Source organism: Dryas octopetala, chromosome 1 (assembly GCF_963921425.1).
Source record: "Dryas octopetala chromosome 1, drDryOcto1.1, whole genome shotgun sequence".
Taxonomy (NCBI): domain Eukaryota; kingdom Viridiplantae; phylum Streptophyta; class Magnoliopsida; order Rosales; family Rosaceae; genus Dryas; species Dryas octopetala.
Genome location: NC_141366.1, coordinates 14,497,922 through 14,516,933, shown reverse-complemented (window position 1 = coordinate 14,516,933; position 19,012 = coordinate 14,497,922). Strand labels below are relative to the sequence as shown.

Genomic DNA, 19,012 nt, shown 5'->3' with positions numbered 1-19,012 from the left:
TAAGACCATTATGACTAATGAAAAAAGAAGTCTCCTTCTTTGAGGAAAAAACATACAATCGCTTTCTTCCAATTTTTTCACAGAGCACAGCCACAACCACTGAACCACATTAGCTCTTCCAAAAGTGGTGGATTTTGAAGCCAAACGCCGCCATTTACCAACTCCAATCTCTGAGCACCTACCTCCGCGCATCACCGCTAGTTCCATTAGTATGGAAGATGTTGATCTACAAGTTCTCAGCGTCACCATAGTCACTCGACGCCGATAAGATTCCGTATAGGGATGGCAAAAATCCCCGCGGGGGCGAATCCCCGCGGGGACCCGATCCGATTAAAACACTAATGGGGGAGATAAATGGGGCCGGGTTCGGATTCGGGGATTTAGGCGGGGACCCGAGTCGGGGGCGGGGCGGGTATGGTTTTGGCTCCCCCGACCCCGAACCCGCCCCGTTTACACCAAATATATATTATTAAAATTTTAGTGTTAAAAGTGTCATGTAGGAGAATCGAACTTGGCACCTCAAGTTTTCTCCCACAGCTCCTTACCATCAGACCAACAAGTTCTTATGATTTTACTCTTCCAATTTATATATTTATACACAATTTAGATAATAAAACCCTAAACCCTAAACCCTAAACCCTAAACCCTAAACCCTATACCCTAAACCCTAAACCCTAAACCCTATACCCTATACCCTATACCCTATACCCTATACCCTATACCCTAAACCCTATACCCTATACCCTATACCATATACCCTACCATATACCATATACCCTAAACCATATACTCTATACCCTAAACCCTAAACCTTATACCCTATACCCTATATCCTAAACCCTACACCCTAAAAGCCTAAACTCCATAAAGCCTAAAACCTAAACTTATTATTTCAATCTAGATAATAAAACCCTAAACCCTAAACCTTATACCCTATACCATATATTCTAAACCCTATACCCTAAACCTATACCCTATACCATATATTCTAAACCCTATACCCTAAAAGCCTAAACCCCATACAGCCTAAACCCTAAACTTATTATTCCAATCTAGATAATAAAACTCTAAACCCTATACCCTATACCCTAAAAGCCTAAACCCCATAAACCCTAAACCCTAAACTTATTAATCCTAAACCCTATATTTATACACAATTTAGATAATAAAATTAATAACCCAAACCCTAAACCCTAACCTTATTCTTCCAATTTATATATTTATACATAATTTAGATCATAAAATTAATAACCTAAACCCTAAGCTTTATATAAATGAAAAAACATATATTTGTTAAATTATTTTTTAAGTAAATTAACAAATATATATGTTTAGGGTATTAATATGTATTTTTGTTAAATGTATTAACATATATAAATGTATGTTTGTTAAATTATATATTTATATATATGTTTTAAAACCCCAATTCCCAAACATCCAAACCCCAATACACCAAACCCTAAACAAAAAAACAAAAAAAACACTGTGATCTATCTAATCTCTCAGACCCTCACTCTCAGTCTCTACTCTCTAACTCTCTATCTCTCTCAGTCACTGCGTCTCTCTCGCAGTCGCGCCGCCCTCTCGCCAAGTCGCCACCATCTCGCCAGTCGCCACCATCTCGCCAGTCTCCACCATCGAGCCGCTCGTCTCGCACTCTCGCCAGTCGTCCCTCTGTCTCGCACTCTCTGTCTCGCCCTCTCTGTCTCGCACTCTCTGTCTCGCCCTCTCTGTCTCGCCCTCTCGCCACCATCTCTGTCTCGCCGCTCTCTCGCCACCATCTCGCCCCTCTGTCTCGCAACCCCAAGTCTCGCCAGTCGCCTCTCTGTCTCGCCCTCTCGCCGTCGCCGTTTGCCGTCCTCTCTCTGCGATCTCCTTCTCTGGTCGCCGTCGCCGTTTGCCACTCGCCATCCTCTCTCTGCGATCTCCTTCTCTGGTCGCCGTCGCCGTTTGCCACTCGCCATCCTCTCTCTGCGATCTCTCTTAACATAGGTGGGGGATTCGGGGCGGGTTCGGGGAAGCCACTCCCCGGCGGGGTCGGGGACGGGGAATCCCCGTTTACATAGTCGGGGATTTGGGGCGGATTCGGGGATTCAAAAAATTTCGGGGGCGGGGGATGGGGGTGGCACCCCCGGCCCCGCCCCGCCCCGTTGCCATCCCTAATTCCGTATGCGCCGCTGAAAATGATCTAGAAAACTTTTATTTACTTTGAATGCTCCATAAAACAGAAAATTTTTATGTACTCTGAAAATCTTTTGATCTTTCCTTTGTTTTTTTTCTGGATATTTTCTTTTTAAGGTTTGATAATAAATAAGCTTTAAAAGAGTTGCATAATTTATTGGTTATCTAGTTGTTAATCAGTGGTCTTTGTGGTCTTGGTTTAGTTTTTGGAGTGACGTACTTTTGCATCTGTTTGTTTACTGAGAAAATGGAGGAAAAAAAATTGATTCCAGTATGGTATTTTAGGATTTGGGGAAATGGGGGTCCGGCGGTGACGCTGCGGGTGCTCGGTAATCAGAAATTGGAGAACGGTGGCGTATGGCTTCAAAACCCACCATTGGAAGTGCTCATGTGACTCTGGCTGTGGCAATGGCTGTGCAAAATTTGGATGGGACTTCTCTTTCTGTGTAAAAATTTGGGGAAGAAGACTTTATCTTTTCCGTAAAGGAAAGAGGCACAGCAGAAGACATAAGATAATATCTCTTTTTACTGTGTCTTGGTCTAAGCAAAATAACCCTTCATTAAGCACATGTGATGTGGCATGATCTAAGCCATTAAATAATTTTGAACGATTGAGATTTAAAGTCTGGTATGGTCTGGTAGAGAAAATCCTGGTAGAGGATCCAGGTCCAGAAAGTTGAACATATTAGATATGGATATGCATTGTGAATTTAGACAACAAGAGGCATGAAAGAACTCATGAGACTAAAGCGGATCCACCCACAGATAATTTGATAGATTCACAAAAATAACACGCAAAGAGAGTTGTCCTCTACTATCCAATTGGTTGGTTATATGCACCTCAACGCAACTGGTCGCTTTTCATGCAATATTTTGGAGCATCAATGGCTTGGCCATGGTAAATTCATCCATTTCTTTGGCTAAGTTGACGACCCTAGAGTTCATCTATGCTATAGATTGTATACAAATAGATTTAACGATTTATAAATTTGTATTCTAATATAAACATTTGAAGTTAAAAATATTTTGTATTTATATATGATTACGTGATTGTACTTTATAAGAATTCTTATAAAGATATACCTTTGACAAAGAATTCATTTGAATGGATGGCCTATAGAGGATCTAGCTTTTTTTATGCTTCAAGGACTTGAATATTCCTCAATTGCGGAGTGTGTCATTATCATTACTTGTAGTCCTGTAATTTACAAGAACTTCTCTCATGAAAATGTAATTCCACCACTCTTTTGTTTGCACTCATTCCTTCGATCAAACCAATCCAACGGCTTAAATGATAACACCTTATTTCCATATACTGACCATCTCAAGTGAGACTTTTATTTCCTCTATTTTCATACAAAATACTATCTACTAGATTGTCAAATAAAGAATTTTTTTTTTTTTTTGTTACATTGGAAAGAATCGAATTTTGAACTTAACCTAATTATAACACTTATTTCATCCATTTTCACCACTTGAGTTAATCCCAAGAACTTCGGAAAATATTTTCTTTGTTAAAGCATTCTGAATCTAATATGTTACATTATCAAACTATTAATCTACACTATAAATTATGTAAATTCTTTAATAGATGCATAGTTTAAATTGATAATTTAACAATATAATATGTCTAAATCATTTTGATCACTATCTAACAAGCGAGCATTAGCATTAGGCATTAGTGTCAAAGAAAAATCATCAATCTTATTTTGAGTTCTTTATATTAGAGTGGGTGACTTTTTTGTGAAAAGCTCACAAAGTCAGAGATCACAAGGCAATTGAGGATTTCAGAACCCCACGCATCCCCTATGCCCACCACAACATTGCCTCTCTCCCTTTCTCACTTCCTCACCACAAAGCCAAGTTCCTGGCCACATCCCCTATGAGGCTATGACCTTTGTTTCTAGCCACTACTCCAAATGTCACCAATTCGCCATATATATATATATATATATATATATATTGCCTCCAATTAGTCTCTTATATTGGTTTCTCAACTTTCTCTTTTAACACCCTCCAATGTCTATCTTAACCCAAACCAAGTTCCGCCCAAGTCCCCAACATCATGTTCATACATGCTACACCCCAATCCTCCGCACAACTCTGCATTGCTCAGCCACCACCAGCACCAAGCCCAACCCCAACCAAGAAAAGCTTGTTCTCGAGCCGCGGCTGCAGCGGCTCGAACCTCGCCCCACCCGACTCACGGACAGCACCCGTCCTCCCCTGCTCAATGACCCAAGTTTGCTATCAACATGGTCTCACCGTGCATGGGTGGCAAGTGGGTGCACCACTGTGCTTGTTTCTCTAGCAAGGTCCATAGTAGGTGCAGCCCATTCACACATATGGGTCGAGCCCATTTTGGCAGGCTTAGTTGGGTATGTGTTGGCTGACCTTGGGTCCGGAGTTTACCATTGGAGCATTGACAACTATGGTGGTGCCTCAACTCCAATATTTGGTGCCCAAATAGAGGCATTTCAAGGTCACCACAAGTGGCCTTGGACAATCACTAGGCGCCAATTTGCTAACAATTTACATGCCCTTGCTCGAGTTGTGACATTCATAGTGCTTCCCATAGACCTTGTTTATGATGACCCAGTTGTTCATGGGTTTGTTGCTGTGTGCTCAGGTTCCATTATGTTTAGCCAACAGTTTCATGCTTGGGCTCATGGCACAAAGAGCCGCCTACCGCCGTTGGTGGTGGCATTGCAAGATTTGGGCATACTGGTATCCCGGTCGCAACATTCGGCGCACCACCGGCAACCTTACAACAACAATTACTGCATAGTGAGTGGAGTTTGGAATGAGTTTTTGGATAAGCAGAAGGTTTTTGAGGCATTGGAGATGATCTTGTTTTTTAAGCAAGGGGTGAGACCCAGGTCTTGGAGTGAGCCTAGCTCTGACTGGACTGAAGAGACTGAAACTGAGACTGCTTCTCAATTTACAGCCCAATGAACCTTCTTTTGCTTCTAATTACCCTTTTCTTCTGTGTATTTTTCTTGCCAGAATGCTGGTTCATAGATTTGTTTGCTCACTGAATAATGTATACTGTAAGATTTCTTTCAAGAGATTAGGTGGTATTTGTATGTGTATATGATCATCAGCTCTTGTATTCAGGGGCTTGAACTTAATATTTCTTTCAAACTAGTTCAACATCATGCTCCAACGGAAAAGAAGAAAAATAACTTTTGTGTTCCATTTGATTGCGGAGCGTCATGTTCTTCCAATATACTTTATTCATCAATAAAAACTATTTGCATCACTTCATACCTTTACAGACCACATTGTTAATCACATCTTGTATAGAGGTGGGACCTACTTGTATGAGAGAGAGAGAGAGAGAGAGAGAGAGAGAAGTAGCATGGATTAATCCCTGCAAATGTCTCCTTTATAACTTTTAAGATGAAAATATGAAATACACTGTCCATCAGCAGTCTGTTGGACCAACTAGTATTACAAAAGGAAATCACAAAGAAATCGGTCATCTTTGAGTATGCAGATATAACCCTTCTGAACTCCATTATATTGAGAAATCTCATGCTTGTTAAGTATCAGCTCCTACTGGAGTGGGGATGGAAGATACACAAGGAAACCAATACCGGCGTATACCATCTTTGTGGCCATCATCAATCATTGCTAGACCCTCCTGAGACAGGCAATGGTTTTTTAATCCCCGGGAATCCTACTATGCATATAATGGACTAAAAAGAAATAGAGAGTAAATGTAATAAACTTACTTCTAGTAAAGTGTCCAAGGTATCAATTGCACGGCCAGAGGTCCATGATAATCGTCTCTCTACCTCTTCAACAGTCACAAAGCCTTGAGCCTAAGAGAAAAGAAGTGGAACTTAACTGTAACTAATCATTCTAGATGATCAAGAGCAAATAAATTTACTCAAATGTGTATTCCAGGTAAATTAGGAGGAAGATGAAACAAAAAAATTGGAACCTGGGCTAGCTCTAAAATTTCATTGTGGTCTTTGTTCAACTCAGTTGGAACAGAACGAACAAGCTTTCTCTTTCCAACAGAAATCACCTCAAAACCATTACCCAGTACCTGGAATCAAGCAACAGATGTTAGTATAATGCATCACTTAGCCAATGATCATACTACTGCAGAGATATGAGATCAAAAAGTAACAAATCATAAATTTTTTGTCACAAATCATGCTTACAATGTTGTAACGAGTAATAAATACAGAGATTTCACTAGCATGAGATCAAAAGGTACATCTACTACTACTCATCAACAATGATAACATCATAAGTTCATAACAACTAAACTTAATCTGCCTTTCAGAAATCACTGGGCTAATAGGCATACTAGCAAAAGTCTGTTACTGTGATAAAAAATTGGCATGAATTCAAGCACTTACGCCAAGTCACCCAACATCCAGGAGGTCAACCCCTTCTAGAAAGACATTAGGAACTTGTACAGGTAATACATGGACAAGCTAATACATACCTTCAGCTTACTTATAGCACGCAGGCAATCATCCTCAGAAACAGCTTCACGATCACTCTTTCGCCTCTGACGAAGCAGATTGCAGAGTTCCTGAAGGTAGATCAAACCTCCATTGTGGGGTCTTGTTGCCAAGCAGATGTCAACAATTTGCACTCCTGTCTAACCAAGGACCTCCATTTTAGTATATATATATATATATAATATGGATATATTACTTTTGCATCAATAAATATAAATCCGGCTCTTCTATAAAATATTGCATACTAATTTTGCAGTTTAACCTCGGCCTGGAACATATATATATATATATATATATATATATACACACACATATATCATGCAAACTAGCTTCGCAACAACCATACTAATATCCAATCTTGCAGATATGCAAAGAGATTAAGAAAATGGTACCAACCAAGTTCATAGTAGAAGTCACCAATCCCCAAGAGCTCTGCCCAGAAACCCTTATTGGAGGCCAAAGGATCTACTCCAACCTTAGTGCACATTTCATGGAATTGTGATCTGAAAGCAGGATTCTTGCGAATGTCATTCTGTAAAATCCATATCATCAGTCAGAGCAAATTGATTCCAATCAAAAAATTTAAACAAATTTGCTACTCAAAATGATTGAAAAGGAAATGGGACCTTGTGCTTGCGAGCGAAATCTTCCAACTGGGTTCGAAAAGTGTCGAGCTGTTCCTTCATGAGATCGGTTCTAATCTTGGCCACATTCTCGCCCAGCAACCGATACTGGTCCTGAAAAAACCAGCATACTTGTTTAATTGTATGCCACTGATTAGTAACATTAAAATCAATGGTGGAGAAGAAGAAACAAACACACAGACCCTAGCAGCAGCAGCTGTCTGCAAGCCACCAATCCCAGGTCTCCTCCTCATTCTCTCGCTCCTCTTCTACGACCCACTTCAATGGAGTTGAAGAAATGGAAGCTATGGAAAGATTGCTAATAATGTGAGCAAGGTTTCAGATTGTTTAACAGAACTTCATTGCCTAAGTATCAAATCAAAGTAACAATCAGAAAGAGACTCAACCTCTACCAAGTTTTAACAGTTCATAGCTATCAACAACTCAATCAATCAAAGCAACCAAATTAGATATAAAAAAGCCAGAAGCAAACAAAAAAAAAAAAAAAACTCCAGAAAACCAAAGCCCTTAACGAAATCTTCCATTAACAGCATACCCATAAATCGAAGCCTCTATGCACCGTCTTCTTTGCGGAATTGATGGACAGCATCGGCACCACCGTCTTCCAATCTCACACCCACCTATCTTCAAGAGAGAGAGTCTTTCACTTCTGCTGAGAATATTCAACATAGAAGGGGAGAAAGAGTGATATTTCGGTAATTAGATTATAAGTATCATAAAATGAGCATTGTATGTCAACAATCAGAGTGGCGCAGCGGAAGCGTGGTGGGCCCATAACCCACAGGTCCCAGGATCGAAACCTGGCTCTGATAACTACGATTAAATTTTTTCATTCACATTTTTCATTCTTGGTTTGAGCAATTGAGCATAGGCATCGAATTTTGGGCTAATGGACTCTGGCAGGTACCGTTTGGTCTTTGGCCCATTTCAATTCTAAACGTTTCTGCCGCTGATTTTTTTTATTTTTATTTTTTGGCCAGATGCCAATGTGGCAAGCAAGTGTCTTTTTTCTTTGACTTATTTTATTAAGAAAAGAAACAATTACTAAGTGACCTCACAATCCAAACCTCAAAGCTCAAAATTGACACCCAAATATCAAATTTTAAGCTTCAATATTGTTTTGAACCATTTAACTTACCATATTTGTACAATTGTACACAAGATCATTAATTTTTTTTTATTGCTAGGTAAAAGAAATTACAACTCAAAGTCACGAGGATAACCAAGACCTAATTGATCAAAATAAAGGGTGGAAAGAGCACCAAACGGAAGAGAATGTACCCAGGTGTGATCAAGAGAGGATGGAGGATGCCAGCTTCAGCAAGCGCATCAGCAACAAGATTCGCTTCATTTCATGCCAAACATGGCAAAAAGAGACGGAGGTAAAGGAGGAGGAAGCCAGGTGATGGATATCGTGAAGAGCACAAGATCATTCGTTGAGATTTTCCAAATACTTTTGTTCTTTTAAGTTTTTTTTATTGAACTTGAGACATCTCCAAAAAATTCTCTTCTTTTAAGCTTTGAGTTGTCAAATTTTTACTAAACTAACTTTTCTTTTTTTAAGCTTCACATCACAACTCAAACGGTCAAACCTCAAAAACTCAAAATTGAAAAAAAAAAAAAAATTAACAGCTGAAGGCAACTAAAATTGCTACAATCTTAGAGCTAGGAGAGAGTGAACCAAATCAGTGGAAAAATTAGCACTTAAAAATGTATTGAAACTTATCTTCCTAAGACCATTCACAGTGGTGAGTGACATATGGGTTTGCAACTTTTGTAATGACCCGAAAAATTGAGTGGGTAGCCATTTTAGTGCAATAGGTGAGTATTATGCATGAGTTTGGGTGAGGGCCATTTGGGCTGAGTGTAATGGAAGGTGGGTCCCACCCAAGTGGGAAGAGAGCAGAGAGAGGTAGGCCATTAGTGGGAGTAGTTGGGGCCGTGCGTCAGAAGGGAGAACGCCCACTGTGGAAGGCCTAGAGATTCTCAAGTGGTTAGTTGACCTCTTTTTTTTTTTTTTTTTTTTTTTTTTGTGAATTTGTCATTCCCATCGTGGGGAAAAGTCTATGATTTTTGTTAGAAGGTAGGTGAGAGAGTCCTTCAAAAGTGGGGAAAAGTCCATGATTTTTGTTAGAAGGTAGGTGAGAGAGTCCTTCAAAAGGGAGGAAGCAAGCTTTCCTGAACTGAGGTCTTTTGAGACCTCTGTTGTGCATTTGATTTTGGCTTTAGGAAGATTTGGGCATTGTTGGCCATCCATAACTATTCTTCACTATATCATATAGTCTATATGTATCTATTAGACACATTAGTGTGGGAAATAGTTTGTATGGCCACATTTCACTTACTCTTTAAAATGACTTTCTTTTAAAATAATTAATCGTTATTAGTTTAGTAGTATTTCTCTCTCAAGTATTAAGAGAGACATAAGTTTAAATTCTCCTTTCCCAGATAAAAAAATAATTATATATTATTCTTTGTTGAAGTTGAGGTGTGATGGTAGAGCTTAGTTATCTCCATTGGCATTAGTAGATACCTAGATGGCAAAAGGAATCCATGCCCTGTTATTTGGTTTCTTAATTCAAAATTGAATAAAGATAACAATCAAATATCTGTTTAGTTTTTGAAAAATATCATTTAAATAAAAAATGCTGACGTGTATATATCATTTAAATCAGAAATGCTGACATGTATTAGATTTTTTGATGTAGTAATCAGAAAAAGGATCTTAGTCTATATTAAAAGAATTTTTTTATAAATTTTAAAACACCTCTGTCCTCTACATAAAAACTATTATCTAAAATGGTCTGAGCCTAATTTTCTCTTGTTTATATTGTTGCTTGACGAAAATACTCCCCACTTAATTATTTGTTTTTAAGACAATGGTCGACTATGTTTAATTAATAAGAAGAAATTAAGGAGAATGCTCTACGTATCCCCTGATTTTCCAAGAAAATACACATTTTATTTGGTACAAATAGTACATAACAGCTAAATTAAAGCTAGATAAATGGATCGATCTTGTTTCCACTGAAAGAAAGTTTGTTCGTTGATCGATCGATCGATGGATCTTGTTACAGCTGAAGAAGCCTCCTCTTCCTCTTCCTCTTCCTCTTCCTCAAGTGATATTGATCCTTCTCCTTCTCCACCTGATTATCACGTGTTCTTGAGTTTCAGAGGCAAAGACACTCGCAAGACTTTTACAGATCACCTCTACACAGCCCTTGTGGGCAAAGGCTATCGCACGTTCAGAGATGACGATGAACTTGAGAGAGGAAAAGAAATCAAGGCAGAACTGGAGAAAGCCATCCAAAAGTCAAAATGTTTCGGTCATCGTGCTTTCGAAAGACTTCGTGTCCTCCGGGTGGTGCCTTGACGAGCTTGTGACCATCCTTGAACGCAGGAGGACCTCTTACGACCATCTAGTTTTACCAGTCTTCTACCACGTCGAACCTTCCCAAGTCAGAAACCAGACAGGAAGTTTTGCTGAAGCATTTGTTAGACATGCTGAAAAATATGAACCAAGTAGGGTAAACAAGCACTTAAACAAGTTGCAAATCTTGGAGGCATGGTCTTGAAGGATCAAGCTGATGGGTAACTTCTTAATTTCCAACTGCACTGCATCAACTTAGGCCACATAGATTGGTGAAATTAAACCACGTACGTGGAACAAATAAATAATAAAAAAAAGTATGCCATGTTTTATTATTTGTTTTGTTCACATATATGGAATGTATAATTTCATTATGTGGCTTAATTCAGCTTCCTCATCATTTGTCATATAGGAAAAACAGGGGTCCACAACTGCCACACAAACAAATAAGAAGTTAAAAACTATCAAACTTAACATGCAGTGCGTTAAAAGTGAAAAACAGAGCTAACGTGAGGGTGTAGATTGTAGACTTTTGAAGACCGGAGTGTAAAATGAAAAATGACCTACCCTTGAAGGATGCAAACTGTAATTAACCCTAATTTGTTTTATTATTTATTATGGGTGTGATTTTTGTTGGATTGTTAGTATGGTTCTGTTGTTAGATATTTTTTGTTTTATTTATTAACTGTGCATTATGTTTCTTTTTAGATGGACCTATCTCTAATTTGATTAGTGGTGCGCTCTACACTGCCGGTAACACCTCTCTCTATTTTGGATTTGTTGGCTGGGCTACTCTCTGTGTTATTATTTTTCTTTTAAATCTGTTAACTTTGGATGTGTATTATGTGGGGCTGGAGATTTGTAAATTAATTTGTTTATGAACTTCTGCAAATTTGTTTGGACTTGTATTTTGTGTTCTGTGTTTGGAGTTGGACTTTTGTTGGAACCTTGGATATGTGTACGTGTTGTTCTGTGTGTTTAAGGAGAAATGGAGAAATGGAGAAGTGAAGGCCATTCGGCTGGGCAAGGCTTGGTCTAACATTTTAAATTCCAAACATGCGTTGATTAGAATAAAACTGTAAGAAAAAAGAAAATTTATTTAAGAGGCTAGGGTAAAACAATAATTTAATTGGTGTGCGCGCTAATGCTATTAATGCAATTTGGTGAGTTTTATTAACACAATTTGGTGTCAATTTTTTCAGGTGCGTTGTTCGTTGCTTGGTTGGCCTGGGAGTTGAGTACTGGTATATAAGTTATTAATTAATGTTGGTAATTTGCCATTTGATTAGTTTTATATATGTATTAATTATGAGAATAATATTAGGTTTACCATATCTCTAATATAGATGAGATTCACCGATAGACCACAATACTAAGTACATATATATTGTATATTTGTATAATGTGAAAACAAAATTGAATTTTGCATTTACATACATTGATTTACCTTTTATTTTTTTAGTTATTGATTAGTGGCTTGCTTTGATTTTTCAGAGACAACAAAAACATCGATGGCGTTGACCGGTCCGGATGAGGGACAAGGTCCGGGGGATAAGGATTTCATAATGTTTCATATTATTTTATTTTTCAAAAGTATTACAATATTACTATATCTAAACTAACCCAATTAACTATTATTGTGCATTTTGTTGCTTGCTTGTAGACCAATCAGAATCCCCGTCTGAGAGGTCGGCCAGTAAGAAAAATACAGGTGGACTGACCAAGAGGATGGCCACAACAAACATAGTTTCTCTGACAAAGCAAATGATCAAGATACTGATGGATCCACCAGTCGAACAACCCGATTGCTTAAATGGATCGGGTCAATATTGCACGTCAGAGTGCAAGTATACCGTTTGCGTACCAGGTCCTGAACGCTTTCAGTATCCACAATGGACGTCAATACTACCCTTCGAGGATAGGCAGTCCTTGAAGGAGGGATTGTTAGTGAGTTATCTAGCCACCACAATTTTTATCCAAGTTTTGTAACCTATAATATTATTAGAGGCGCCAACTATTTTCGCAACATTTTGGTTACCAACTAATTCTAGCTAATCATATGATAGTTTTCTACATGAGATTCAGAGTGGTTCAAATATGAACACATAAAATTACTACTACATCAGTTGAGATTTTAAAAAGTTAGAATAATAGTTGGTGCCTCTAGTACTTATCTTTGTTTTAAATACTACCGTTTTCTTTTCGTTGTGATTTAAGGTTAATTTTGGCGTACACTTGTCCGACCCGTTTACTTGTGCTGCTCTCCATTTGATTGGGGAGCGATGTAAGGATTTTTTGTATTATATGCTGATGCATATAGGGTCAGATGCATCGGCATGGTTGAACCCTCACAAGGAGATGAGAGATAGAGATTCGGCAGTCCGGACTTGGATATGTGAGTATATCTCTTCGGTGCCATTGCAGTCTTGTTTGCCTCAGGGACAACTTTGTATCGAGTGGGTTAGTAGATTCTCATCTTTATTTTTTTTTTTCTTTTTTATGTTATTCTTTTTATTCATGTGTTTGAGTACTTTTATTTTGTGAACCCATATCTTGAGAATCCGTATATATTGCTTATTTTTTTTTTTTTTTTGTTTATCATTAATTTTTAATCTTAAGAGAGAAACTTCCCTATCACTGAAATAGGGAGAGGTGACATCTCCACCTTCTTCTCATTGGCTCTCTTTCTTTTCTCTCACTCCCTTTCTCTCTAGCTCTCTCCTCTCATTCTTCTCTCTTTCTCTTTCTGTCGTGACCACCAACTTGTCCTTATCACGGAGACAAACAAGTTATTTTCTAATCTTAGCCATGCATCCAACCACATTTTCACATGGATATGGATTTGGATTCTCTCGTATGCTGGTCCTTGCTTGTTTCAATTAATCCTAGAATTTAGTGCAAATCCAATGATAATAAAGGCAAAATTAAGTAATATATGTGTGTACTCTTTAGACTCCCGAGACCGGGAATTTATTGCCATACATTGATATATTGGGGACAACACACCAGAGGAAGAAAAACCAGCGGCCAATTGAGCTACGCCAGAATAAACATGTAAGTATATATTGTTCTTGTTCCTTTGTACGTGCTAATAATACTAAAGCCTGACTTAATTAATTCTTCGATGATCTTATTTTGTTTTAGCAGGTTTGTAATTCAGAGTTAGAGGCCGATTTTCTGGCAGTGATACAAGAAACTGATGAGGTAATTACCACTGCCACCTCCTCTCAAGGCATTATTACTTCTGGTGCTGACCCACAACTTGAAAGAGCCAAAGAAACTATTGGGTGCCTCTTAAACAGCGACCTCAAGGCCTTGGTAGATCAGCAATGCCATGATGAATTTGTTGCTGCATTTGAGTATTTGCGCTCAGTTGGCTTCTTCGAGCCAGAGATGATCCCCAGACTAGAGAGGATGCTTCAAGATGTTGAGACCGAACTTCCACGTTTCGAGGAAGCCCATCATGAACGGGACAAGGGACAAGAACAAGAGCTTGCCCTGCAACATGCTCACAAGGCGTTGAAAGCAAAGTTCGAGGCATGTTGCTCCTCCAAAATTGGAATTGCTGAGATTGATAAAGATCTTATGGATGTCGAGAAGCAAATGGAGACTCTTCAGGCTCGTCGTGCACATCTTCAATGCCGAAAGGAGACCCTTATGGCAAAAATGGATGCTGACCTGGGCAAGCTTTGTCCTGAAAAAGAGAAACTCCAAGCTCAGTGCCAGTACGTTGCTGAATTGCAAGCGCGATCTCCACTCCTCAAGAGGACCATCAACGTGGGGACTAGCGTTTGGGATGCCTTGAAGAATGCCTTGAAGGGCCAATTATAATTTCTTTGTTTTGCAAGCCACTACCATTTTGGAGTACTAACATATATAATTTTTGTTCTGGAGTCATTATCTCCCAAGCTGTTCGATAAAATTTCTTGAGAAAACGTCCATTCATAGGGGACCAATAACTCTGACCATATTTTACCTACAACTTTTGCAACCATATAATACGGACATTCCCACTGCTTTTCAATCAGTTTTCAGACCAATTCTCCTTGTAATTCTGATATGTGCAGGGCATGCCCACACTCAACAATGAATCAATGATCATACAACAAATGAAGGAAAAAGGTGCCCATGTTAATTAATCTTTTTCGTTTTAACAGGCACAACAAAACGTTGGTATTATGAAGCAGAGCAATTTATCTTAGACTAAATTGGAGCTAATTGGCAACATTTTCAATTGTCCTCACTACCCTGCTTGACTATGATCTTCAGTTCATGAGAATTCAGAACAGCTATGATTTCAACATTCCAAATTGCATTCCAAATCACTATTGGCAAAGCAAGCTCTAAATGGAAATGTACCATTCAAGTAGCTATAACTTCAAAGCTTCAGTGTGCATCTATAAATAAATATTAACTTCTAACCTGTAGACATGAACCCAGTGGAGAAGACTTATACTGTGCATCTGTAATTAAATATCAACTAGATGGAAATGTATCATTCAAGGAATAAAACAAAAATGCTAAAATCCAAAACTTCAACCTGGACTTGCTTCTTACTTGGCTGTCCGTATCAGTAGTGCTATCTGACAGTGTACTGCTTCATCTGTTTTTCCAAAGCAAACCACACTGTGGAAATTAAGTCTTTGGATGAGTTTTTTGCAAGCACATCTCCAACTTTGGATATCTCTCATTAGTTTGCATATAAGCCGGCCATCTGGGAGAACTAGTTCTATCATATTCTTTCACTTAAGGTGCCAAATTTATGTGCATCTGTCTCACTCAGTTCAACACCAGTACAATGGCATGGATATGCAAAAAACAGATGCTTCAACAGAACAAATTGCAACCCTTTGAGAGGAAAAAAAATGAAGCCAATAAATCAAGGTTTTACCAACTCTAAAGTAATAAATTTTCAATATGTGAAGGGCATGCCCACTCATTCAAGAATCTTACAACTATGAAGTTCCTGTTTTGTGAAAGGCATGCCGTTCACTCTTCTGCTGCAAAAACTATTCATTCATAACTCAAACCTCAAAATCTCAAAATTGGCAAAAAAATTCACAGCCGAAGGCAACTAAAATTGCCACAATCTTGGAGCTAGGAGAGAGTGAACCAAATCCGTGGAAAAATTAGCATTTAAAAGATGCATTGAAACTTATCTTCCTAAAGATTCTTAAGTGGTTAGTTGACCTTTTTTTTTGTGAATTCGTCCTTCCCATCATAGGGAAAAGTCATATGATTTTTGTTAGAAGGTAGGTGAGAGAGTCCTTCAAAAGGGTGGAAGCAAGCTTTCCTGAATTGAGGTCTTTTGAGACCTCTGTTGTGCGTTTGATTTGGCTGTATCAAGATTTGGGCATTGGTGGCCATCCATAACTACTCTTCACTATATGTATCGATTAGACACGTGTGGGGAATAGCTTGTATGGTCACATTTCACCTACTCTTTGAAATGACTTTCTTCCAAAATAATTAGCCATTGTTAGTGTAATGGTATTTCTCTCTCCAGTATTAAGAGAGATATAAGTTCGAATTCTCCTTCTCTAGACAAAAAAAAAAATTATATATTATCCCGTGTTGAAGTTGAGGTGTGATGGTAGAGCTTAGTTATCAGTATCACCATTGGCATTAGTAAATACCTAGATGGCAAAAGGAATCCATGCCCTGAGAAGTGAGAGTCAACCTAAAACTTTACTCCAAATTAAGTTTACTAAAATAACATCAATTACAAAGGAAACCAATCAGTAACACCTCAAGATATAAGGCAATGACAGTGACAGTCTAAGTTGCAACTTGCAAAGCAGACCACACAGTCAAAAATAAACTTGGATTCGGTTTTGGCAAGCATATTCCACATTGGATATCTCTAATTAATTTCTTCTGCCATTGTGCGAAAACTAGTTCTATATCATGTTCTTCCAATTTTTGGTGCGAAATTTATCCTCATCTGTCTCACTCAGTTTAACACCAGTACAAATGGCAAGGGTATACGCAGAGAACAGATGCTTCAACAGAACAAATTGCAAACCTTTTGGGGAAAAAAATGAAGCATATTAATAGTAAACATTTATTTGTCCACATTGAAATGCCACTCAATCAAGTATATACCAACTTCAAAGTAATAAATTCCAGATATTTGCAGGGCATGCTCACTCAATCAAGGATCTTACAACTATGAAGTTCCTGTTTTGATCAGGGCATGTTGTTCACTCTTCTGCTGTAAAGACCACTCATTCATTCAATGGGGAACTTTTCGCTCATTTTATGCGGAGGTACAACAAAACGTTTTAGAGAAAATTGGAGCTCGGTAACATTTTCAATTGTCTGCACTCCCCTTCTTGAATATAATTTTCAGTGTATGAGAATTCAGAACAGAAATTATCCACATGTCAAATTGCATTCCATAGCAGAACTGTGCTAAACAATTTCACACATAATGAATGTGTAAAACAATAGGGAAGCCAAAGATCAACAAAAAAAAATTCTAAGAAGCAATATTTGATTTATGGAAACAGGTGCATAGTTTTAAACTGCAAAATCCACAGAAATTGTAACTAGAGACTTCCATATATAGTTCAATTCAAATTTTTCACAAACTGTAATAGATTTGCATTATTCGAGAAACTAGTTAAAAGTCCAATAATCCAACAACCTGTTCTTACTTGTTGCTTGCTCCTTAGTAAGAAATAGCATTGGCCTGGCTGAATAAGACAAGACTCTCTACAAAAGAATCTATGAAGTAGTACTTGTATCTATCAATTCCAAAATCTTTAACTTGTCTGGTCTTAGGATCCACCGTTTGCAGCCGTACTTTTCTTAATGTACTCATCTTGAACACTACTTCACCACTCCTTTTAAAACTCAACGGCACTATAATCTGCTGCAGCTGTACTTTTATTAATTTAGTCCAGGACTCCGCCTTGCCATATTCTTTCATCACCCATATGTGAAGTTCAGTTCCCCCTAAGAAAAGAAAACTCTCAAACAAGGCAAGTGACTCTTCGTACCTCGAAATAAAGCATCCATTCTCTTCTGTCAGAGCTTTGGGCATCATTGTCTCGCCAAATAATTCACTAGCCATATCAAACCACACAATGAATTTGTCCTTGTCTGTCATACGACATTGAATCCAATGCAAGGCGCCATTGACAAAAGCATACCTAGCACCATGAACTCCGGGCCTAAAGTCCTTCGGTACAAGATCAGCAGCAAGATGCTTCCAGGAGCCCCCGTCGGCTAACGACCAAACCTCAACCTCACAGGGTTGGGTTGGGAAAAATTTAGGATTAAATTTACACACAGTCCTCAAAACCTTGTAGTCATTGCTATGCGAATCATAGCCAAAGGCATAACTCGCTCTATACGAACCATCCTTGGTGACTGACATACACTTAGGCAAAGTCACAAACTTCCTAACACAAGGGTTCCAAATTATTGCTATGGAACCAAAATAGGCATATTCGACCGCAAGGCATACAATCCCGTTACAAGTTCCGATCACTTCGAAATTCCTAACTAAAAATCTTTCAAATGGGGGAAAAATAGCTTGGTTAATGTAAGGCAAAGGATCTTCAAGGTTGGTGTACTCACCAGATTCAGAGTTATTATCCCAATGCAAAGAGAAATTCCCACCGTCTTTTGTCTCGGAAGAAGCCCTTAGTAGAAGGAGGTGAGCATCGTTTTGGTTGCTGAAATGGGTTCTGCAGCTGAGGTGGGCATCAATGAAGCTACAACTCTTGATCATAGACCTCCATGACTTGCACACTGCGCTGCATTTGATTAAAGATTTGATGGGTAACCTGGCAAAGATTTCGTCTACGATACTTTGAGGAAGATTGTCGGACATTGCTTCGATTTCCCAATATTTTAGCCCTAAGTTTCAATGCTAGGTTTCCGCATTTTGAAACTATCTTATGTACTGCCTCTCTGATAGAAATGGGACCCACCAATATAAAGGTATCACTTCCGCTACACAAGATGATTACATCTAGCATTATTCATAATCAAATAAAGTTGACACTTTTCTTATACAATAAAGCTAAATACTATTTTGAAAAGCTCTGAGATCTTGAGGCAAGGGTCTTTTCTTCATGTTGTTTTGTTTATATTTCTACTTGAGCCTTTTAAATTTACTTCCATAACTAATAATAACACATAATTACCAATCAATTTAAACTAAAGAATTAATAAAAAGGGAGAAATCATAGTGCTTTCTAGAAAAAAAAAAACCTCAGCTGGCTACAAAATTAATTATCAAAATGGAGTGTTGGACAAAAAAAGAGATCAAAGATAATTTGAGACCCAATTGTTGAAAACCTAAATCGAGATAAGGGTAT

General features: G+C 38.3%; 3 protein-coding genes and 1 non-coding gene across 5 annotated transcripts; 2 read left to right on the top strand and 2 right to left on the bottom strand.

The window, feature by feature from the left end:
• Positions 1 to 4,166: 4,166 nt before the first annotated feature.
• Positions 4,167 to 5,328, top strand: FADA (fatty acid desaturase A). Its single transcript, XM_086229024.1, has one exon. It carries the CDS (start codon positions 4,201 to 4,203, stop codon positions 5,134 to 5,136), a length of 936 nt encoding a protein of 311 aa, XP_086085150.1. The 5' UTR covers positions 4,167 to 4,200; the 3' UTR covers positions 5,137 to 5,328.
• Positions 5,329 to 5,687: 359 nt separating this feature from the next.
• VPS22 (EAP30/Vps36 family protein) lies at positions 5,688 to 7,966 on the bottom strand. Of its 2 annotated transcripts, none has more exons than XM_086229025.1 (8): positions 7,845 to 7,966; positions 7,492 to 7,654; positions 7,292 to 7,402; positions 7,062 to 7,197; positions 6,647 to 6,801; positions 6,131 to 6,238; positions 5,919 to 6,008; positions 5,688 to 5,827 (listed from the first exon to the last, which is right to left on the bottom strand). In XM_086229025.1, exons 2-8 carry the CDS (start codon positions 7,540 to 7,542, stop codon positions 5,726 to 5,728), a joined length of 753 nt encoding a protein of 250 aa, XP_086085151.1. In that variant the 5' UTR covers positions 7,543 to 7,654; positions 7,845 to 7,966; the 3' UTR covers positions 5,688 to 5,725. The 2 variants fall into 2 exon arrangements, with proteins under 2 accessions (XP_086085151.1, XP_086085152.1); XM_086229026.1 differs by having other exon boundaries at positions 7,492 to 7,607; positions 7,845 to 7,938.
• Positions 7,967 to 8,049: 83 nt separating this feature from the next.
• Positions 8,050 to 8,121, top strand: TRNAM-CAU (transfer RNA methionine (anticodon CAU)). Its single transcript has one exon. It is a non-coding gene; the product is annotated as a tRNA-Met (tRNA).
• Positions 8,122 to 17,019: 8,898 nt separating this feature from the next.
• On the bottom strand, positions 17,020 to 18,566 carry LOC147298263 (F-box/kelch-repeat protein At3g23880-like). Its single transcript, XM_086229474.1, has one exon. It carries the CDS (start codon positions 18,520 to 18,522, stop codon positions 17,353 to 17,355), a length of 1,170 nt encoding a protein of 389 aa, XP_086085600.1. The 5' UTR covers positions 18,523 to 18,566; the 3' UTR covers positions 17,020 to 17,352.
• Positions 18,567 to 19,012: the final 446 nt, after the last annotated feature.